General features: G+C 45.6%; 1 protein-coding gene across 1 annotated transcript in view; it reads left to right on the top strand.

Moving 5' to 3' along the window:
- TBX15 (T-box transcription factor 15) overlaps positions 1 to 23,876 on the top strand; it is a 100,060-nt gene that overhangs the window by 63,339 nt on the left and 12,845 nt on the right. The window contains exons 4-7 of the mRNA XM_028712600.2: positions 1,804 to 1,975; positions 3,807 to 3,974; positions 6,147 to 6,211; positions 17,330 to 17,427. Of these exons, the coding sequence (XP_028568433.2) occupies positions 1,804 to 1,975; positions 3,807 to 3,974; positions 6,147 to 6,211; positions 17,330 to 17,427 (503 nt within the window). The remainder of the gene's footprint in view (positions 1 to 1,803; positions 1,976 to 3,806; positions 3,975 to 6,146; positions 6,212 to 17,329; positions 17,428 to 23,876) is intronic.

Genomic DNA, 23,876 nt, shown 5'->3' with positions numbered 1-23,876 from the left:
ATATTTATTTATTTTTTTAGAAAAAAGCACTGATTACCTTGCTGTAAGTAACTCCTATTTCATTCTCCTCCCGTGTGGCTCTGAGCAAACAGAAACAATTGAATATGTCCCCCCCCCCCACCCGCCAGTATTATACAAATATACGTGCCAGCTTCATTTTGCCAATAATACACAAATTCCCAGGGTACACAGAGCAGTTCTCTGTCTCTTTACTGCTCCAAGATGTAAACCCTGATATAACATACCCCGTTGCCAGATATTGTGCTGCTATGATTGACATATATTGGAGGAAGGTGTGTGCCACACAACTGAAGGTTCACCCCTACAAAGTTTATATTTCGTTTGATTTATGTACCTTACATGCTTTGATTTTATTCTGGACTCTCATAATTGAGAGAACGGGTATGTGTACCCCCTACCTTTATAATTGCCCTGTTGCTTATTTAGCATGCTCTCAGGTGGCGCTGTGGGTTAAACCACAGAGCCTAGGACTTGCCGATCAGAAGGTCGGCGGTTCAAAACCCCGCGACGGGGTGAGCTCCCGTTGCTCGGTCCCTGCTCCTGCCAACCTAGCAGTTCAAAAGCACGTCAAAAGTGCAAGTAGATAAATAGGTACCGCTCCGGCGGGAAGGTAAACAGCATTTCCGTGCGCTGCTCTGGTTCGTCAGAAGCGGCTTAGTCATGCTGGCCACATGACCCGGAAGCTGTACACCAGCTCCCTCGGCCAATAAAGCGAGATGAGCGCCACAACCCCGGAGTCGGGCACGACTGGACCTAATGGTTAGGGGTCCCTTTACCTTTACCTTTACTTATGTATGTAGGTGCTTTTACCTTATGCTGGCAAAGATTTTGATTTGATTTGATTTCATACTCTGATCAGGAGTATGGAATAGGCGTAACTCTCTCCTGGTCCCATCCCAGCCACGCCCCCTTTTTGGGGAGTTACACCAGCATAAGTTATGCTGACTTAAGTTCCATTGGCTGAGTTGTCATTGAGCCAAGTTGTATATTTAGACCAGTGTATCTCCAGCACAGCTGGGGTGAGGGTCTCACTCTGGTGTAAGCTTGGCTGAGCTCTGGCTCAACTGGGAAAGCCCAAGACCTGCCAATTCCAAACTCTCTCATTCCAGCAGATTTTGGGTGCGGATTCTGATGTTAGTAACTTTCACTGAATAGAAAACTTTCAGCTTGCTATCCTCTTCATCAGTTATATATATTTTTACTCGCCCTTCACCATGAGATCTCAGGGCGGGTTAGAACAATTTAAATATACTATATTAAAAACAGTTGAAGCAGATTACGATCAAGAGAACAGGGTGGACACTAAAATGTTCATGGACAGTGTTGCAGCACACAGAAATGGAGTCTCAACTAAGGGTTTTTAGAGATGAAATCATGGGACCTCCGCAGTGTAAACTGAGAAGCAAATGGCATTTGCAGGTGCAGAGTGTGTTAGAAGAGTCATCTGCAAGTAATGAAATATTCCTATTATATCTCTAAAGGCTTTCATCTGTGGATTAGTAGGGTTAACCAATTAGTCTGTCCCATGTGCAAAGTTTTCTAGGGACAGTAATTGGAAAAGAGGATTAATAGAGATGCAAAAGGGAGGAACTGGTTCCAGGTATCATCTGGTTTCCATTAAAGATGAAGCACATGGTTTCCTTCCTGTGCGTATAATCTGAGCCTGAACGCTGTTGGGTGAGTGCAGAAGGAAAGCTCTTAAGGGGAGGGGGCCTACAGGTGTTGTCTGTGTCTGCACTTTGAATAATAAAGCCTCCTTTCTCACATCCTCTTCTCTCGCAGGTATGTGTATCACAGCTCCAAGTGGATGGTAGCGGGCAACGCAGACTCCCCTGTGCCCCCAAGGGTTTATATTCACCCCGACTCGCTGGCATCTGGGGACACCTGGATGCGGCAGGTTGTCAGTTTTGATAAACTCAAACTGACCAACAACGAGCTAGACGACCAAGGCCATGTAAGTTATTAAGAAGCACATTCCCTTTTCACCATCCTTTTGCTTCAGACCTGCCCCTTTCAGCTCTGGGCACCACACACTACAGGGATGTATTCCTTAGCTCAAAGCCCTTCCTCCAAGCAGGGGCAGAGGAAGGGGGGTGCGGAGGGGGCGGGTCGCCCCGGGTGTCACCACTGAGGGGGGTAACAAAATGCCGGACGGACTCACCGCGGGGCCGGCAGCGTGCCTGAGCCATGCGTCTCTCCTGAGAGTGACGCGGTGACTTGGGTGCCCGCAGGCTCTGTGCTGCCCCAAATGGTCCCCCCGCTGCCTCCCCCTCAGCTGTAGGGCGGCTGAGTGGGAGGAGGCAGGCAAACTCCTCAAAAGCCCCATGGAGTGTCCTGCCCCGGCTGGCCCCGCCCCTGGACGCAGGGTACACCCCAGGTGCCCAATCAGTTTGCTCCGCCACTGCCTTCAAGGTGCAGTTTCTGCTCTTCCTGCCAGGGCCATAGGAAGGCAGGGGCACAGTGTGTGTGTGTGTGGGGGGGGTGCCCCCATGCAGGCCTAGCCCAGTGCTCCTTTCCAGCCACCAAGGGTCATGTCAGCCGGTTGGACTCCCCCCTGCATGGGTGAGAAGGCGGCTCAGGGAAGCCCTGCTTTGCTCCAGTGGGGGTGGGGTCATTCTGGCAGTGAGGACTGGGCTGGTGTCCCCCTGCCCAGTGTGTGCATGCTGTCCCACCCTGGACACTGGCAGCCAACGGTAAGAAGGTTTAGGGACTACAGTCATACCTCGGGAGGAATACGCTTCAGGTTAAGCATTTTCGGGTTGCGCTCCGCGGCAACCTGGAAGAAACGGAATGCTTTACTTCCGGGTTTTGCCGCTTGTGCATGCGCAGACTCTCAAAATGATGTCACGCGCATGCGCAGAAGTGGAGAAACACGACTCGTGCATGTGCAGACGTGCAGTTGCATGTTACGTTCACTTCAGGATGCGAACGGGGCTCCGGAACGGATCCTGTTTGCATCCAGAGGTACCACTGTAGCTCCACTGGGGACTGGGAGTGACTGTAGGGAACATAAAACACTGGTTCTAAAAGATCTACGCAGCCTCTCAGTATGTTTCTGAGCACAATTCCAAGTGTTGGTGCTGACCTTTAAAGCGTATCCACCCCCATCATTCAGCCTGGATGCTGAGGTCCACCTCTGAGGGCCTTCTGGAGGTTCTCTCACTGCAAGAAGGCAGAGGGCCTTCTCAGTATTGGTGCCCACCCTGTGGAACGCCCTCCCATCAGATGTCAAGGAAATAAACAACTATCTGACGTTTAGAAGACATCTGAAGGTGGCCGTCCTGTATCAGGAAGTTTTTAATGTTTGATATTTTACTATGTTTTTATATGTGTTGGAAGCTGCCTAGAGTGGTTGGGGCAACCCAGCCAGATTGCTCAGGGTATTATTATTATCATCATTATTATACCGTGGTACCTCGGGTTAAGTACTTAATTCATTCCGGAGGTCCGTTCTTAATCTGAAACTGTTCTTAACCTGAAGCACCACTTTAGCTAATGGGGCCTCCTGCTGCCGCCACACCGCCAGAGCACGATTTCTGTTCTCATCCTGAAGCAAAGTTCTTAACCTGAAGCACTATTTCTGGGTTTGCGGAGTCTGTAACCTGAAGTGTATGTAACCTGAAGCGTATGTAACCCAAAGTACCACTGTAGTATAATTCTATCCTTATCAGGCTACTAGTTTGGGAGTCATTTGTTCAGTACCCATCCCCAAATACCAGCTCTGAAATTTTTAGAAAGGTGCATTTCAAGTAAATCTCCCTTGCCTTTCCTCTGTTTTCCCAAAGATAATCCTGCACTCAATGCACAAGTATCAGCCCCGCGTCCATGTTATCCGCAAAGACTTCAGCAGCGACCTGTCTCCCACGAAGCCAGTCCCCACAGGTGATGGGGTGAAAACCTTCAACTTCCCAGAGACTGTCTTTACCACCGTCACTGCTTATCAGAACCAGCAGGTAATGAAAAAGATGCTCTAGCAGCCCATCTGTTAACCGCCGAACAGGTTTCGATCTGCTCTTAAATGAAAGCTATGCTGTCTGTGCCTTTGTAAAGGTAAAGGTACCCCTGCCCATATGGGCCAGTCGTGTCCGACTCTAGGGTTGTGCGCCCATCTCACTTAAGAGGCCGGGGGCCAGCGCTGTCCGCAGACACTTCCGGGTCATGTGGCCAGCGTGATGAAGCTGCTCTGGCGAGCCGGCACCAGTGCAGCACACAGAAACATCATTTACCTTCCCACCGGAGCTGTACCTATTTATCTACTTGCACTTTTAAGGGTGCTTTCAAACTGCTAGGTGGGCAGGAGGTGGGACCGAAAGACGGGCGCTCACCCTGCCACGGGGATTCGAACCGCCGACCATGCGATCGGCAAGCCCTAGGCGCTGAGGTTTTACCCACAGCGCCACCCGCGTCCCTTTGTGCCAAACTATGGCCCACTAAATTAATACATTTATAAACAAATCTATCAGCAAAAATGTCACAACAAGCCAAGTACTGTTACAATGCAGGAGCGGAATGGTGGTCTCAGCAATAAGTCAGCAGAGCAAGCGAAAATGACAGCATAAGTTAGCTTTGAAAGAAAAGGACAGGTGGTGTAACCCAACTTGTGGAAAAAAAAAACCCCACACACAAATTCCACAGAGGAACAGAATTTGTCATAAATCAGGAACAGAAGGAGATTTGCAACATGGACAGTTGAGTTTACAGGCTGTTGATATGGAAATATTAAGTCTTTGGAAGAATTCCAGTAGGAACCGACCTAACATTAATGTCAAGATAGCCCAACAGCGTTTTGACTACATATTTCAAATCTCAAAATCGTAAATACACGCTGAATTTTGCAGAAGACAAAGAAACCCTTTCTGCGACTTTATGACTTTAAGCTACTTACACAGCTATTAAAAAATTGTTCGCGTTAGGAACTCAGGAAAACACGGAGAAGTGTTCACGGGTTGAGAGCAGGCTTTCTTCATAATGGGTATCTGTTTTCTTTTCCCAAATCCTTCATGAAATCTCTCTCTTGTGAGGTCAACCAGCTGCAATGTAAGATGCACAGTGTCATTACATAGTATGTAGCTTAAAGCATATGAAAGCACAATCTGTTTTCTTTACTCGGTCCCCTGACAAGATCAAAACTCTTTGCCCTGTACTATAGATCCTACAAAGTAATGTATGCTGGTTCCAGTTTTAATGCCATCGGGCATTGTTCAGCAAATTCCTGAACAGGACAGGCTAAAGTAGGAATTGCCGTCTGTGAACTTTGCCATTCTCCCAGAAACAGCTGACGTGCGAAGGACTGAGTGTACTTTGCTGCTTTCTTGAGCTCACTGTAGTTGGAAAAAAAATTACAAAGATATGAGAGAGATGGAAATCTAGAAACACCAATTGCAGCTTTGAAGATAGAATGCTTTTCTGAGATTTACTATTTTTATAGCAACATAACCTCCTAAAAGCCGACACAGCATATCAAGGAGAAATGATAAAAGGAGCGGAGGGAAGGAGAAATATGGTTAGGTGTGAGCAAATGCAGTCTTCATTTTAGCTATAGATCAGTGTTTCCCAAACTTGGGTTTCCAGCTGTTTTTGGACTACAGTTCCCATCATCACTGACCACTGGTCCTGCTAGCTAGGGATGATGGGAGTTGTAGTCCAAAAAACAGCTGGAGACCCAAGTTTGGGAAACAGTGCTGTAGATGAAGGTGGCAGGGATGCCTAAAGGTCTCACAGAATAAGCGACATGGGATTTTAGGAAGAGCAAGGGGTATTGATCAGCGATAGCTGATCAAGTTGAAGAAACAAATACACAAGTTGAAGAAACAAATACACGCACACACCACACACAATATACAATACAAGGTGTGTGTGTGTGTAATTTAATTCTGAGTAAAATGCAATTGAATGCAACCCAGAATTTACAGTGACATAGAACTGTTAATTTACCATTTATGGAAGCAATAAATTCATTGCGCATGCCCCTAACTCAACTGCAAACTGTTTAACTGGGGGGCAGTGTGAAATGGCATGAAGCACCAATGAAAAGAAGAGTAATTGTGGAATGATCAAAGTTATGCAAAGTGTTCAGGAATGAAATATTCTCCAAAGAATCTAAGTTAATTTACATTCTGTTACAGATTACACGATTAAAAATTGACCGGAATCCATTTGCAAAAGGGTTCAGGGATTCTGGAAGAAACAGGTAAGAGGAGTCCCTTTAATCACCCCTGATTTCCTTTATTGTATCATCCTTCTCTGGCCACGGTGCTGGAGCAGGTCCCCCAGGCACAATGTGGTGCCTTATGTAGTTGAAAGACCCTGGAATCAGCATCTGGGGCAGCAGATGGATTCACTTGCATCTTCAAACATGGCTGTGGTCAGTTTTATTTGTACCAGTCACATTCGCTCCTCCCCAAGACGTGACTGATATCAAATCTAATGACACTTACCCTCTGCTTTGCTCTGCTCTTTTACAATCAAGCAATATATGAATGTTATGAAATAAATAAATCTGCCGGGCGATCCCCCTCTCAGATCCTTGTTCATCGCCAATGCTATGTGCATGAATCACTGGACCAGGTTATATGCTTTGGGGAGGGCAGTGTACAGAACAGATATAGGCTGTCGTGCTGCTTTAATTGCCCTGGTTTCAGTGGGTGATTCTGATCAGGTTGCCCAAGCTTGATAGTTCTAGTTCTTCACAACGCTTTTTGAAACAGGCACTGATTTCCTAGCCCAGTGATTGCTTTCCTCTTCACCATACTACTACTACTAATAATTTATTATTTATACCCCGCCCATCTGGCTGAGTTTCCCCAGCCACTCTGGGCGGCTCCCAATCAAGTGTTAAAAACAGTACAGTGTTAAATATTAAAAACTTCCCTGAACAGGGCTGTCTTCAGATGTCTTTTAAAGATAGGATAGCTGCTTATTTCCTTCACATCTGAAGGGAGGGCGTTCCACAGGGCGGGCACCACTACTGAGAAGGCCCTCTGTCTGGTTCCCTGTAACCTCACTTCCCTCGGCACTGGATCTCAGGCTGAACGATGGGGGTGGAGACGCTCCTTCAGGTATACAGGACCGAGGCCGTTTAGGGCTTTAAAGGTCAGCACCAACACTTTGAATTGTGCTCGGAAACCTACTGGGAGCCAATGCAGATCTCTCAGAACCGGTGTTATGTGGTCCTGGTGGCCACTCCCAGTCACCAGTCTAGCTGCCGCATTCTGGATTAATTGCAGTTTCCGGGTCACCTTCAAAGGTAGCCCCACGTGGAGCGTGTTGCAGTAGTCCAAGCGGGAGACTTATGCCATCCACCCCACTAGTGGGAGCAGAATGACTGCAGCCTCGCTGCTTAGAATCTTGTAGGCTCATAAATGTGTGTGGTCTTTCTGCTATCAAGACCAGAGGATAACCCTTCCCTAACTTCAGACGTTTTGGACTACAAATCCCATAGGCCCTGCTGACTGGGACTGATGTGAACTGCAGACCCAAACATCTGGAGGGTGCCAGGTTTCCTCTCTTATTTGGGCAAGTCTGGGTGGTTTGGTAGTTCTTTTGGATTTCTGATCCAGTGAACATTGCAGATGGTGGAAAAGCTTGAAGCGTGTGTGTTGTGGGGGGAGGTCCAACTCTGGCATTTTAGGCATCGTCTCCCAGGGATCAATTCTGGACCAGACCCTCCAGGCTCCAGGCTCATAAGAGGCCTCCAGGACTTGGTACACAATGAAACCTGCATTGCCATGGATGCAGCTCTCCTTGCTGCCTTCTAGCAAGTTGTTGTTGTTTAGTCGTTTAGTGGTGTCCGCCTCTTTGTGACCCCCTGGACCAGAGCACGCCAGGCACTCCTGTCTTCCAATGCCTCCTGCAGTTTGGTCAAACTCATATTAGTGGCTTTGAGAACACTGTCCCACCATCTCGTCCTCCGTCGTCCCCTTCTCCTTGTGCCCTCCATCTTTCCCAACATCAGGGTCTTTTCCAGGGAGTCGTCTCTTCTCATGAGGTGGCCAAAGTATTGGAGCCTCAGCTTCAGGATCTGTCCTTCCAGTAAGCACTCAGGGCTGATTTCCTTCAGAATGGAGAGGTTGGATCTTCTTGCAGTCCATGGGACTCTCAGGAGTCTCCTCCAGCACCATAATTCAAAAGCATCAATTCTTCAGCGATCAGCCTTCTTTATGGTCCAGCTCTCACTTCCATACATCACTACTGGGAAAACCAGAGCTTTTACTATACGGACCTTTGTTTGCAAGGTGATGTCTCTGCATTTTAAGATGCTTCTAGCAAGTAGCGCAACACAATATGAGAGTTGGCGTCAAGGAAAGTCATAGTCTGAAGGCCAAGGAAGGCTTAATCAGTTGGTTCTTGTGGGAATGTTCAGGGTGGCAGGAGAGGATATATTGTTTATCAATATCCTTTCTAACTTATGCTAGCAAGTTCCTTTATTTAGCAGAGTGCATTCCCCTTTACACAGCAGAAAACTAGTTGCAAACTCGTGTGAGTTTCTTAAGACAATACGCAATTCAGTTTGGCTTGTCCAGATTGAAATGTGTTCTAATATTTTCCTGGTAAGACCCCTTGAATCCCTCCTAAAATAATAAAGACACCACAATCTTATTCATAAGCAATAAAAAGAAAGTTTACTCACGATCAGGCAGAGCACAGTGTGATCCCGAAGGCAGCCCTTAGGCTTAAATTTACAAACCTGTACAAACAGGTTTACCCCATATGGGAGATAACCTGGGGGACTGCTTGGCTGGCAGCCAGCAGTTCATTCCAGGAAGTTGACAGGATGAAAGGAAGATGGAAAAGAGAGAGTGGCAGCATGCCTTGGACTTTCATCAGGTCTGGAAGGGTCACGTCCACCCACTAGTCCCATGCAAGGAAGGATGCTCCAGGCCAAGAGGAACAGGAAGTTTCGACAGGCTGGACCAAACATTCCCTTGCATGTCCACTCTAGCAAAACAAGGAATGTTGTACTTGACTGCTCCCAGTCGATTACATCCCACAGTTCTGGTGTACGATGATGATATAATCACTATTAGGCCTAGGAGTCCAATCTGAACTGAGTCTGGAGTTTGGATGAACTTCCCACGCATCTGGGAAATTAGTCATTTCTGAAAATAATTTCTAGGGTGGGCTGGAGGGATTTGTCCCTTCCCTGATGAAGCACGGGTCTCAGGAGGACTGAGAGATTCAAGAGCCTTGTTTGGGGAAAATTGGGAAGGGCCAAGGAAGTTTGTGTAAATAAATTAACTGCATCCAGCAGGTCTGAAGGTGCTTGTGAGTGATGAGTGGTCCATGAACATGTGGCTGGGGGGCCGAAGTCCAGCATCTGAATGAGACATCCACAAGGTTTTGGCCTCGTGCGGTTGGACTCCCCCCCCCCCCAAACAAAACTCTGGGAATCACAGAAACTTGTGGCTCATTAACATTAGGTATAGGGCAGGAAATTGCTACACGGCTGTGGCTGCGGAGAGCTCAGCGCAGCTTTCTGCTGACGTCAAACGGAACTGAAATCTTTAAGGTATTACACATTTAAGAAAGCTGCCCTGGGGGGCTTATTGCAGGAAAGCCACACAAATAGTTGTGAGCGTTAACGAAGATCCTGCCAAGATTTTGTTGCAGGCTTCAGCCAACGAGATGCTGTAATTCCTGAAGGCCTTCTGCGGAGAAATTGGGTGGAGGGGCTAAAGGGAAAGGCAGAATAAAGCTGTCCTGAAGAGGTTTTCTATTGCATTACATAGACATTAATTTTGTTCAACAGCCATTCCCTCACCTGTAGAATCGGGGGACTATAGCGGGGGAGCATTATTATGATGATGATTTATTGAATACAAATACTGCCCTATACCCTGAGGTCTCAGGGCCGTTCACAGAACAAAATCAAAATATAAAACCACAAAATATATAATTAAACTAAAAACAATAACCCATTACTCCCCTTCCTCCACCACCCCATTTTAAAAAAGCGTAGGATGTCAATCAAATCAGCCAAGAGCATGGCAAGGCTCTCAAATGGAGGACATACTACAGTTCCCAGGATTTTGGGAGGCAGTGGGAGAGCCATGACAGCTTAATTGCTATAAAATTGATATACATTTCAAGCGTATATAACCCCACTGTGTACTTTGAATTACTCTTGTCTTCTTTCTTTCGCCACAATTTTCAGCGTCATAGATAGCCTTGTACAGAACCAGCAGGGGGCTCTGTGATTATTCTCAATTCACTCAGATTTTTTTTTTTACTACTATTATATGTTTCTCACCATCGCCATACAGTGTGTGTATCAGGGTATGTAAAATGAGAGTCGTCATAGTGATCCATAGTCAAAAGCAGAAGACGGCAAATGTGTCCTCCTTTTTGCTCTTCAAAATATGGCAACACTAGTATGTGTGTGTGTGTGTACATGCATGTACACACACACTCTCCCTCATTGTAATTATATATGTCCGTCCTTTCTGGATACAAATCCTCACAAGGCAGTTTACAAGTAACATGAAAGATACATAGACAGAAAGCCAGTAAACATCAAAAAAGTGATCATAAATATTGTTGTGTGGACAGCAGAAAGAGTTGTGCATTGGTGTATAAACAGTGGTGCCAATTACACAGAAGGCATTGAAAACACAAGCGCCCAAATTACTTGTTCAAGTTCAAGTACTTTATTACAGTCACAGACCAGCATAAGCAAAACATCTAAATAAATAGCATAACAGTATGAATCTAAGCGAATAATTGTTAAATAAATGGGAGCAAGAACCAAACGTAGATTTAAACATATACACAGAATACTTAATTAAGCATAGGTAATGGGTGAGTAAAAAATTAGAAGAAATTTAAAGATTGATTAACACAGCTATATGGGGTGGGCTGGCTTCAGAAGTGCAGATCTAACAATATGGGCAAATAGGATTGAATTGTAGCATAGCATTCTTCATTGAATATCTATCATGGCAGCGCAAAATCTGCCGACTGAATATGTGACTTCTGGGCTCTCATCCTGTAATAATAGGGAGATGTAATCATGGAATCATAGAGCTGGAAGGGACTGTGAGAGTCATCTGGTCCAGTCGCCTGCAATGCAGGAATCTTTTGACCAGCTTGCAGCTTGAACCCATGACCTTGAGATTAAGAGCATCATGTTCTACTGACTGAGCCATCTCAGTTTTATAAAAAAAAGTTGTTGTTTTTTAAAAACATAGCCACCCGCCCTGTGGAATCACCGCCCTCCCATCAGATGTCAAGGAAATAAACAGCTATAGTATCTGACTTCTAGAAGACCCTGTCTAGAGAAGTTTTTAATGTTTGACGTTTTATCGTGTTTGTAATATTCTGTTGGAAGCCACCCAGAGTGGCTGGGGAAACCCAGCCAGATGGGTGGGGTATAAATAATAAATTTTTATTATTATTACTAAAGTTTCAACTGATCAAACACTAAAGCAATTTTTCAACAACCAAAATGCTGGCTATTAAAATCTCTAGTCTTTGATCAGCTAAGTTACCTCACGGGGGTTGTTGTTGTGAGGGTAAAATGGGGTTGTGGAGAGCCACCACAAAGGAAAAGTGGCAATAAATATCCATAATTACAAGGGCAAAAACTATTATTATTATTATTATTATTATTATTATTATTATTATTATTATTATTATTATTATTATTATTTGAAGCAAGCAAGCTCGGAATCTGGGGACTGCGTCTCATCTGAGGGGGATCAACAGCTATCCTTCCCCACTCTGGGGGTGCACCCATGACTTTTGCCTTCCGTTACAAACTTTCCTTTGTTCAAAACTCCCCCTAGGGCTGAAAAACGAGTAGCAAACAATCAAAAAGGATTACAATATTGGTATCCTCTTTCACCAAGCCTTTCCTTTTAGAAACCGTGTCTCTCCCCCACACTTTATCCTGGGATAATGGAGGCCTTCTCTCCCCCGCAGTCTCCAGGTTTTGTTTCTTTTTATTAGCTACTGCAGCATTCACACGGTGTAACGTTGCCATTAAAAGCATAGTTTGCTGTCCGTTTAGAAACCTATGGGGCAGGCTCCAACACCGAGTTAGGCATGCCGGTTCCCATTGGTGTCAACGGGCTTAAGCACGCTTAACTGCACACTGGATTAAAGCCATGGTTTTTATTTGCTCATAAATTCTACCAACCCTCAACCCTCCCCCTTTTTTCTGGGTAGAACCCTGCACAACCCTATAAAACCTGGCTGAATTAATTGGTGGCTTGGGAACACCAGCCGAAATGTACTACTCCACAAAACAAACTTAACCTAGTGTGGTGTAGTGGTTCGCTGGGGTGCTTGACCTGGAGGGAGGGAGAGATGGAGGGAGAGAGAACAAGAGAGAACCGGAGGTTCAGATTTCTCTTCTAGCGTATTAAATCCAGCCAAGCTCTGGTATTATCTCTACCAGATATCTCTAGTATAGATAATGCCACAGCTTGGCTGGATTTAATATGCTAGGGGAGAAATTTGAACCCAGGTTCTCTCGTTAAATGAGTAGTTACAAAATAATGAGGCACTAGGTAGCCAGTGTGAACTACAGGCTACAGTTGGTGAGTAATCAACATGGCACAAGCTAAGTAAGGCAATAATTCTACAAAATGCATTCAATGTGCCTTGAATATTTCATACCCTAATCATCATCATCACCATACCCCTAAACATTTTGGGAATCTAAGTTCGGCCTCATTGAGGGGCGGTATTTCAATATGAGTAGGGAAATGAGAGTACCCCTAAACATTTTTTATAGAAAAAAGCACTGATAATAACAATAACAATAGCCCCCCTTTTTGCCTGCGTCTTGAGAAACAGAAATGGAGTTTGTTTTTGTTTTGGGGATTTTTACACCCCTCATTTGCTCTGATGCATTTTGTTTAATGTCTCTAGAGAGATGAATGTAAAGACCAGAAGAAATAAGGCTCTGAACCCTTACAGAGAGTTGTCATTCATCTATCTGGTTTTAAAATACAGTTATTAGGGTGCTCTTTTCTAGCCCCTTCCCTAACAATGTTCATCTTCTAACCCCAGTCCTGCTCAGCTCCCCTAATTTGTTCCACCTCACTGTTGCCTCTGCTGCCATTCCCCCATTAGGGACACTTTGCAAATAAAAGCAGAAAAATATTACACCAGCTAACTTCTCTGTATAAGTGCTTAAAAATAAAGCAGCTCTCTATTCTTGACTTAGGACGCGGGTGGCACTGTGGGTTAAACCACAGAGCCTAGGGCTTGCTGATCAGAAGGTTGGCGGTTCGAATCCCCACGACGGGGTGAGCTCTCATTGCTCGGTCCCTGCTCCTGCCAACCTAGCAGTTCAAAAGCACGTCAAAGTCCAAGTAGATAAATAGGTACCGCTCCAGCGGGAAGGTAAACGGCATTTCTGTGCGCTGCTGTGGTTCGCCAGAAGCAGCTTAGTCCTGCTGGCCACATGACCCAGAAGCTGTACGCCGGCTCCCTCAGCCAATAAAGCAAGATGAGCGCTGCAACCCCAGAGTCGGTCACGACTGGACCTAATGGTCAGGGGTCCCTTTACCTTTACCTTTATCCTTGACTTGCTTCTGTGAGAACTGTGAATGCTGGATATTGTGATTATTCAATTGGTATTGTAAGTGTTAAGCTGAAAGGTACAAAGTCTATGTGTGTTTTATCAAAGTGTATTCTTAATTTCATGTAAAATCCCAAATTTATTTGGAAAACGCTCTACGACATATGCCAAAACAAAACAAATCCTCCCCAACTTTCGCAACAAATCTTTGACAGATTGCTCTCCTGGCCCCTTTGCCTTGGAGAGACGCTACTTTCCATCAGTGAAGGTTTGGCGTTCCCAAATGAGAAGCGAAACTTTGAGATATGCAGTTGCTTTCTGACAACTGAGATTGGCGGTGTACGCTGGGGGTGGGGAAAGCTTTTCAGATCAGCTAGGTGGGGTGCAAAATGTAGCAAGATATTCCAGATGCCAAGGAATGGGCTTCTTGCAAGAGCACTCAGAAGACAGCAAAAACACAGATGCGGTGGGGGGAGGCGGGCCATATGGAAAGAGTTACTGAAACAAAGAGATACGTGGAACATCTTTTCCCATTTTGGGGGAACAATGGGGTCATTTAATATATTACCTATTAATAAAATGTAATGGCACTAAACCCCCCCCCCTAAAAACCCCAAAGAAAATCAAACAAGAGACAGTAAATTCTGAAGACCTATTGAAGAGGCTAGGTTTTTAAAAAATGAAATGGGGCCTATACAGTTTCCCTCTTTCTCCTTCCAGTCCATCATTAATGACAGAAAGAAAAATGAGAGTTTGTGATTGAACAGACAACATTAGTCCGCAATAGGACTGGGGGGAGGGCAGAAAATAGGAAACCGGAGCGGACAGGCAGGCAGTCCGCTTGGACCAGGTCATGCATAAGAGATTCAGTGTTGGGTAGGAATTCAAATCTGCAACCATTTCATCGAAGTCTGATATCATCTTGTGAAACTCATTCTCCATGCAGCAGCAGCCCATTTGGCATGGTAGAGCCATGGAGCCATCTTCCTGAGACCGGTGACCCTGGAGTTTGCCAAGGCGGGGCAGCAGTGAGGTCTGGGATGAGTGGAAGCACCCAATTGGTTCTGCTGGTGCATCTACTAAGCCCCAAACGTGCCCTTGCCCTGCTCCATCCCACCACAAGGTCCACTACTGCTTGAGAGTGACAGAGGTCCATGAAAACATGGATGTTGTTGTTTAGTCGCTTAGTCGTGTCCGACTCTTTGTGACCCCCTGGACCAGAGCACACCAGGCCCTCCTGTCTTCCACTGCCTCCCGCAGTTTGGTCAGACTCATGTTTGTAGCTTCGAGAACACTATCCAACCATCTCATCCTCTGTCGTCCCCTTCTCCTTGTGCCCTCCATCTTTCCCAACATCAGGGTCTTTCCCAGAGAGTCTTCTCTTCTCATGAGGTGGCCAAAGTATTGGAGTCTCAGCTTCATGATCTGTCCTTCCAGTGAGCACTCAGGGCTGATTTCCTTAAGAATGGAGGGGTTTGATCTTCTTGCAGTCCATGGGACTCTCAAGAGTCTCCCCCAGCACCAGAATTCAAAAGCATCAATTCTTCGGTGACCAGCCTTCTTTATGGTCCAGCTTTCACTTCCATACATCACTACTGGGAAAACCATAGCTTTAACTATACGGACCTTTGTGGGCAAGGTGATGTCTCTACTTTTTAAGATGCTGTCTAGGTTTGTCATTGCTTTTCTCCCAAGAAGCAGGCGGCTTTTAGTTTCGTGACTGCTGTCACCATCTGCAGTGATCATGAAACCCAAGAAAGTAAAATCTCTCACTGCCTCCATTTCTTCCCCTTCTATTTGCCAGGAGGTGATGGGACCAGTGGCCATGATCTTCGTTTTTTTGATGTTGAGCTTCAGGCCATATTTTGTGCTCTCCTCTTTCGCCCTCAATAAAAGGTTCTTTAATTCCTCCTCACTTTCTGCCATCAAGGTTGTGTCATCTGCATATCTGAGGTTGTTGATATTTCTTCCGGCAATCTTAATTCCGGCTTGGGATTCATCCAGCCCAGCCTTTCGCATGATGAATTCTGCATATAAGTTAAATAAGCAGGGAGACAATATACAGCCTTGTCGTACTCCTTTCCCAATTTTGAACCAATCAGTTGTTCCATATCCAGTTCTAACTGTAGCTTCTTGTCCCAAATAGAGATTTCTCAGGAGATATCTACTCAGCCCCAAATGTGCCCTTGCCCTGCTCCATCCCACCACAAGGTCTACTACTGCTTGAGAGTAACTGAGGTCCATGAAAACATGGATACCTGAGGTTAACTTTAAAGTACCCTTGGTGGTAGGGTCTGAAGTGAGTTGTCAAAAAGAGGAGCATTGCTGGATCAGGCCCATCCTGTTCTCACAGTGGCCAACTAGATGCTCACAAATAGGTTCTGAGCACAACTGAAAATCCCTTTCTGGAATTTCCAGAAACATTAGTGTCTCCAACAGAGGAGACGTTTCAGTCCAACATTCCCCGACCTTGTGCTCTTGTCCAAATGTTTTCTTGGACTGCATTATATCTGTATGCTTATTCCCTTGCTATAGTTAAGGTTTGGAAATCTGAAGTAAGCCCCTGCCCTGGATCTGAAGCAAGGTGGAGCTTGTTTTAAGTGATCCGAAGCGAAGAGGCCCCTTATCCAAAGGAGGTTCTTAAGCCATATTTTCCCCACACTGCTAATAAACATTATTTCTGGTTTTCCAATGTGTGAAGCAGCTCTGTTTAAAGTTTCTTTCTGGACTGTGTTAGCGTTAACAATGCAAGTTCACATTGTTGTGTCAACTTCAGCCTTGTGCGACTCCTGTGGATTTCACGTTAACCAGAAAGGTTTGGGGTTTTTTGTGGGGCTATAGCCTGTGCTGTTGTGAGACTGCAAGGTGGAAACATCTTCTGTTCTTACACTCAGCAGCTTAGCAGCTAATAAACACTGTACAGCAACTTCTCATCTCTCAAACTTGCTATTACAATGCAGAGTTTTGCCAGGCGCTATATATTTTAAAGATCCACACTTCCGGGGTGACTTTGGAAAGTCAACTGAGCAATGGCATGCATGTTCAGGAAACCTTTTTAGCTGCAGCAACACAAGCTCCCTTAAGAGTCTCTAGGGACCCAAGGGCTGCAGAAATGGAACATGAGCAGGTTCTCAAATTTAATGAGCCATAAGAAAGCAGGCCAGCGATAGGAAATAAAACAAAAGAGGGATGAGCGAGTAATGGAGGAAGGTTAACTGGTCTCCCCTGATCCTTCTTCACTTCTCTTGCTGTTCCTTTCCCCAGTCCTCCTTTAGCTTTGCGGAAAATAATGAAGGCTGTGTTAAGCCAACTCTGAGTTTGGACTCCAGCTCTGCTACAAGGCCTTGAATGTGGCCTCCGGCTCATCACCTTCTGCTTCACTTTCTGCATGGGCTGTTTAATTTTTATTTATTCATGTCCCTTCCAGAGGTTTTCCCAGTTCAGAGTCTGAGGCACAGCTTGGAAAGATCAGTTTTTTCTGATCAAAGAGGCAGTGCCAAATTAATCACTAAAGCCGCTTCTCACAAAGGAGTGGATGATTTAGAAGCCAACAGGAAAATATGAAGGGGGAAACCTGTATCGTTAAAAACATGGGTGATATTAAAAATAAAATAAGAAAGCACAGGTGTGCACAACATAGCAATTCAGAAAGTTTCTGTTGACAGAGAGAACAATAAAGCTGAAATAATCTCATTTATTAAAGTGGCTATACCTGCTCACTGACATTTCTCTCTCTGTGTCTGTCTCTCTTGTCTCTCTCCCTCTGTTTTCATTTCACAGAACTGGCCTGGAGGCCATTATGGAAACATATGCATTCTGGAGGCCTCCCGTGCGCACGCTCACCTTTGAAGATTTCACCACCATGCAAAAACAACAAGGTGAGCCATTTTATAATGGGCACCAGAATGGTGGCAATGAAGCAACTGCAGAGCCGCTCTAATGGGCATATGGTATCCAGCTGAATCCCTGATAGTCCTGGGACTCTTGACAGCCGTGCAGAGATATAAACCAGAAAAAGTTCAGCTACTAGTTTCAGAAACAGGGGAGGTTTCGTAACAGGGGCACTTTATAGCCATTGCAAAGCCCTCTGTATGGGGTAGTTCATATTTGGGCTAACACCCCTACTGTATGGGAGAGGGCAGCACATGTGCTTTGAGTTTGGAAGATCCCAAGCTGAACCTCCCACTTAAGCAAGATTTCAGACAAAAGGCCTAGGAAAGGCCTCTTTGCCTGAAAACTTGGGAGAATTGCAGCCAGTTGGAGTAGGACAGGGCTGGGGGAACCTGGATCCCTCCAGATGTTGTTGGACGCCAACAACACTTTGTTGTTGGCGTCCATGTGTCTTGAGAGACAATAGAGTGCTCCTCAAAGGGTGAAGACAAATTGAAGTGGCCTCCCCAGGGCGCAAGCCTGGGCAGTGTGTATGGGCTGCCCACGTGACAAGACCTCCCTCTCGGCCTCACTGATGTGGTCCAAAGCAAAGCAGAGCAATGCGTTTGTCACCAGCTTGGCTGCAGGATTTTCTGGAAGGAGGTGTACAAGGTGTCTTCCAGCCATCCTAGGGACTCCACTCTGGATTTGTGTAGGGTTTACTCCTTAGCCTTTTCTTCTCCTGAAAATATCCCACAAGATGGCAGAGGTTCAGGGTCCTTTTTCTCAATGGGCTACCTTCCCAGGTTGACGAGCCCCATCTGCCCCCCAGTTCCCACTACAACACGTGCAGAAACTGCCTTCTTGACCATTGAGAGCCAGTGTGGTGTAGTGGTTAAGAGCGATAGACTCGTAATCTGGGGAACCGGGTTCGCGTCTCCGCTCCTCCACATGCAGCTGCTGGGTGACCTTGGGCTAGTCACACTTCTCTAAAGTTTCTCAGCCCCACTCACCTCACAGAGTGTTTGTTGTGGGGAAGAAAGGGAAAGGAGAATGTTAGCCGCTTTGAGACTCCTTCAGGTGGTGATAAAGCGGGATACCAAATCCAAACTCTTCTTGAGTCCACTATTGGTTTTGTCCGCTCAATCCGTCAGAGCCCGTCTTCGCATGCAGGGGGAAGTCCCTAACTCACTGAGGGGTTGAGCCCCATTGGCTACCCTCACCTGGTTTATCTGGCCAGTCAAAGCTGTTTCTGGGGTGTGGCCCCTGTCAAATGCCGACAGCTTTTAGGACCCACAGGTGAGATCTGAGTGCAGGTAGGGACCAAAGGTGGGCAAGCTACCCCAGAAGGAGCATGACATGTCCCCCATCAGATACTACCCCTCCCCTAGCACCCCATACCTGGGAGTTGTAGCTTGACAATATCTGGAGGGCCAGAGGTTCCCTATCCCTGGAACAGACAATGCTAGGCTGCAGGAGCCCATGGTCTGAATCAATATACGGTTTCTTCCTGATAGAGGATGTCTACTTAAATGAACTTACAATGAAAGGTGTCTGGTCAACGTAATGGTGGTGGTGGGAACGTCAATGCATTTTCAGTTCAGCATTGGGTTTTCTTGTATGTGGCTGACTTCTTGCTCTCTTCCGCCTTCCTTATTTCTTCCCTTGTTCATCTGCCAGTTGAGACAAAGCTCCTCATTTGTTAAGTTTACTGTTCCCGCACTGCTTCCCTGCTGCTTTTTCCATCTCCTTGTCCCTGCCAAGGAACATGGAGCCCTGATAGACGATCCCTGCCTTTAGCAAAGGCCAGGGCTGAAATAAACCTCCGCTGTTATTTTTTCCTGGGGAAAGTGGCAACATTTCCAGTGTGCTTGTCACAATATCCCCACTGTGGTTTGCATTCTCCCAGGCAACTATGCCCAAGGGTGGTCTTTTGAGGGATCACCAGGAGGTTCTGCCCCAGAGCCAAGGATTGCCTCCTGGGCAGTGACCAAGAAAGCAGAGAAGAGCTGTACTGTTTTTCTGCCTTCCCTTGTCAATAAATATAAGGCATATTTATGCCATAAACTTCTGTCAGTTCCATACCAGCCTAGTTATCATGGTTTCCCTTGAAGAAATCCTAGAAATGGCAGTTTGATGTAGGTGTTAAGAATTCTCTAGAAGAGAGCCATGGCTCCTTGTATGGAACTAGACCTCTCAGAGTTTGTCTAGATAAAAGATTATGCCCTGCCTTTCTGCCCTGCGGGGCGCCTCACAATCACACAAAAACCATTAGCTAAAAAACAAAATGAAAGATAAAACAAATAGAAACAAATATGCAGCATAAACATCAGCAACCAAAGTTGAACAGTGGCAGGAAACCTAATGGAAACCATGCTTTAAAAAACAACAACAACCCGCTCTCTTGTGCTAAATTTCATTGGAAGAATTTACTGGGAGAGAAGGAATGGCTATTAAACCAGCTGGAACTCCCTGCCTATTGATAACAAGCAGGAACCTTCACTGCACACGCTTTTGGCACCTGCTAAAAACATTATTGTTTAGGCGAGCCTACCCAGGTGTGGGTGGCGCTGTGGGTTAAACCACAGAGCCTAGGACTTGCTGATCAGAAGGTCGGCGGTTCGAATCCCCACGACGGGGTGAGCTCCCGTTGCTCGGTCCCTGCTCCTGCCAACCTAGCAGTTCGAAAGCACGTCAAAGTGCAAGTAGATAAATAGGTACCGCTCTGGCGGGAAGGTAAACGGTGTTTCCATGCACTGCTCTGGTTCGCCAGAAGAGGCTTAGTCATGCTGGCCACATGACTCGGAAGCTGTACGCCGGCTCCCTCGGCCAATAAAGAGAGATGAGCGCCGCAACCCCAGAGTCGGTCACGACTGGACCTAATGGTCAGGGGTCCCTTTACCTTTACCTTACCCAGGTGCTTAAAAGGTTGAGGTAATTTTAATCTCTTGAAGTATTTTTTTTTAACTTTTGTGTGTTTTAAAGTACTCTTGTAAATTGTTCTTGATTTTCTTGTTTTATCTTTTTGTAAACTGCTTTGAATTATTATTTTCTTAAAAAATAAAATAAAGCGGTGTATAAATTTTATGAAATAAATAAGTAGAATAGCTAGTCCCCCACTTCATCCATAGTGATTGAACTGTGAGGGTTGGGTGGGCAAAGGGGACCATTACATTTTGTGACCTCTTCTTAGCTCCCGTGTTCGAAGGCTATTGGTGGCTGAGGGTGATTCACGATTTGGATAAAATTGGGAGGAGTCAGCAAGTGTTTCTGAGGTACATTAAGTCCCATGGCCCCTACTGTTCTGATATAATTTAACTACTGCTTCCTCAGTCCACAGTTTATTTAAATGCATGAAAAGGAAACTTCTGTATCATTCTGTTTTGTCAGATTTGTGACCCATCCAGTGCTCCCCCCCAAAAAAAAAATGTTTAGGGGTACTCTCATTTTGACCCAAGAAAACCTCCATTTTATTGTTCAAATTGGGGAAAATAAATACAGTAAATGGACAAAAGTGCAAAGATTCACAAAATGTTTAGGGGTAGGCGTCCCCCTGCACCCCCCCCCCCAGAAAAAAAGCACTGCACCTATCAAAATTTCAGAGGTATTTCCTGGGTGCTGCTGAAAATTCTCTCTCACGCACTCCAAAGCTCTTTCAAGAATTTAACACCAAACCCAAAAACATACAATCTCTGTTGCTGATTATGTTCCATTAATGCTACATGCAAAGACCTCAGGGACCATGGATTTTAGTGATTTGCCCCTGTTATGTACTGAGCTGAATCCTAGAACAATAGGATCCAGAAAGCAGCAGTCTGATTGGTCCGCAGGAGCCACCCAATCCAGCTCCTGGTGGAAGTGAATCAGCAACCTGATTGGCCTGCAGGAGCAGCCAATCAGGCTGCTGGATGAAGTGAATCAGCAACCTGATTGGCCTGCAGGAGCAGCCAATCAGGCTTCTGGAGGAAGTGAATCCACAACCTGATTGGCCTACAGGAGCAGCCCGTAATTAGCCAATCACACGGGGCCCATTGGGCAAATAATGTATATATAGCAGACGTTTTGGGGAAAGTTTCATTCATTGCTACTACGAGTTGAATAAAGAGCATGAAATTCAAACTCAACTCCCAGTATATTTCAACCGCCTAGGACTGGAATATCTGTTCTGTTCTGTTTGATTGATACCCTTAGTCAAAACGTTGTAATTAAATAGTACTTTCTACAACTTACATGTGTGGCCAGGCTAATAGCAGTCTTCTTTCTTTCTTTCTTTTTCTAGAGGGGTGGTGGTGTCAATATAGAACTTTATAATGGCATGGGAGTAAAAATTTGACACGCCTCCTCAATATATTTGCCCTGATCAAATTCAGAATGCCCCATAGCTGTTTTTAAAATAAAATGTTGGGAGATCAGGTCACACAACGCCCTCATCCCATGTAGCTACTATAAGACTGTGGAAGGTAGCCCTGTGCCTAAAGGCTTTGACTCAGAGCCTGGGGCATGTTTTAGCCACACATTTGCTTGTGAGCATCCTTGGATTATCAGGCCAAATGTGGCATTTTCTGCTCCAGTGATTAGATGGACCACTAGGCCTTGAATCCATAGCTGCACTGATAACCTTCTGCCCCAGTGGCTATCAAATGACATGTTCATATCAACCGCAGCAACTGCTGACACAGTCAAGTAATATAAGGAAAGGAAAATATTTCATGTATTTTTAGCTTCTTTAAATGCAATTTGGCAGTTGAAAAACCAGGAAGCGAGCCAAGACCATGTGACCGGTGAGCTCCCTGCGGACTTACTACCAACTGTTGCCTTGGCTGCTCATGCAGGATGGCATCAACTAAAATTTGTCCCTAGTTCAGGACCCATTTGCCAAAGTCATAAATGACTTTACACCTACAGCTTTTATGGTCTTCATTTTGTGTGCAGCTTTCCTAAGAGACCCTCAAGGATAGCTAAGCTCAAGCAAAACAGGAAGTTTTAAAGGCATAAGGATTTGACACCCTGGAAGAGACAGGCGGCTTTGCATTTTTCCAGATATGTAAAACGTTGAACCCAGTAGAACCAACAGCTAAGAGCAATTTAACAATGCTGCCTATGCTAGCCCACCTTTGCCAACAAAGGTCCGTATAGTTAAAGCTCTGGTTTTCCCAGTAGTGATGTATGGAAGTGAGAGCTGGACCATCAAGAAGGCTGATCGCCGAAGAATGGATGCTTTTGAATTCTGGTGCTGGAGGAGACTCTTGAGAGTCCCATGGACTGCAAGAAGATCAAACCTCTCCATTCTGAAGGAAATCAGCCCTGAGTGCTCACTGGAAGGACAGATCCTGAAGCTGAGGCTCCAGTACTTTGGCCACCTCATGAGAAGAGAAGACTCCCTGGAAAAGACCCTGATGTTGGGAAAGATGGAGGGCGCAAGGAGAAGGGGACGACAGAGGACGAGATGGTTGGATAATGTTCTCGAAGCTACAAACATGAGTCTGACCAAACTGCGGGAGGCAGTGGAAGACAGGAGTGCCTGGCGTGCTCTGGTCCAGGGGGTCACGAAGAGGCAGACACGACTAAATGACTAAACAACAAAATGCTATCCCACATTGCTAGCCCTGGAAACAACCATCTGAATCTTATAAGGAACAGACTGAAGACCTGTGGCCCATTGCTAAACAACTAGAATCAGGCTCAACACAATGTTTGCCCCCTGGACTCCTGCTCATATGTGGAAGATGTTCTTTGTGACTAACTTCCTTACAATTCAGCTGGACTTTTATGACCACTGTGCTCAACGTGAACTCAGTGCTTTCTGAGTTGCTGAACAAGAGAGGTTTAGGGCTGATCTGTGGACTCGTCAGCATTTTACAGGCTCTCCAACAAATATAAATTATTATTATTAATTACATTTATATACCTCCCTTCACCCAAGGATCACAGGGCAGTTTACAATATGAAAACACAAAAATGCATAACATGGTAACAAACAAAAACAATAGCCCTCCCCCAGTTTAAAAGGCCATTTAAAAAAATAAAATGTGTTTCATTGGTTTTCGGTTACAAATGGTTGTTTAATCAGCCAAAGGCCTGGGAGAAGAGGAACATTTTTGCCTGGTGCCCAAATATATGTAATGAAGGCACCAGGGGAGCCTTCCTGGGGAGAGCATTCCACAAGCAGGGAGCCACCACAGAAAAGGCCCAATCTCATGTTGTCACTCTCCAGACCTCTTGCAGAGGAGGCACACTTAAGGCCTGGGGTGATGATCACTGGGTTCAGGTCAGCGTATGGGGAGAGGTTGTCCAAAGTAATCCCTGCAAATAGCTTGTAAATAATTGTTGTTTTCCGTTTATGAATTAGGGGAGAAAGTCAAAACTGATTTCAAAAAACAAAAACAAGCAAGCTGTTGCCAAAAGAGAGAGAGAGATTAACGCAATATTCCTTCCTTCCTTCCTTCCTTCCTTCCTT

The sequence above is a fragment of the Podarcis muralis genome, chromosome 17 (genome assembly GCF_964188315.1).
Source record: "Podarcis muralis chromosome 17, rPodMur119.hap1.1, whole genome shotgun sequence".
Taxonomy (NCBI): Eukaryota; Metazoa; Chordata; class Lepidosauria; order Squamata; family Lacertidae; genus Podarcis; species Podarcis muralis.
This window is presented reverse-complemented; position numbering and strand designations above follow the sequence as displayed.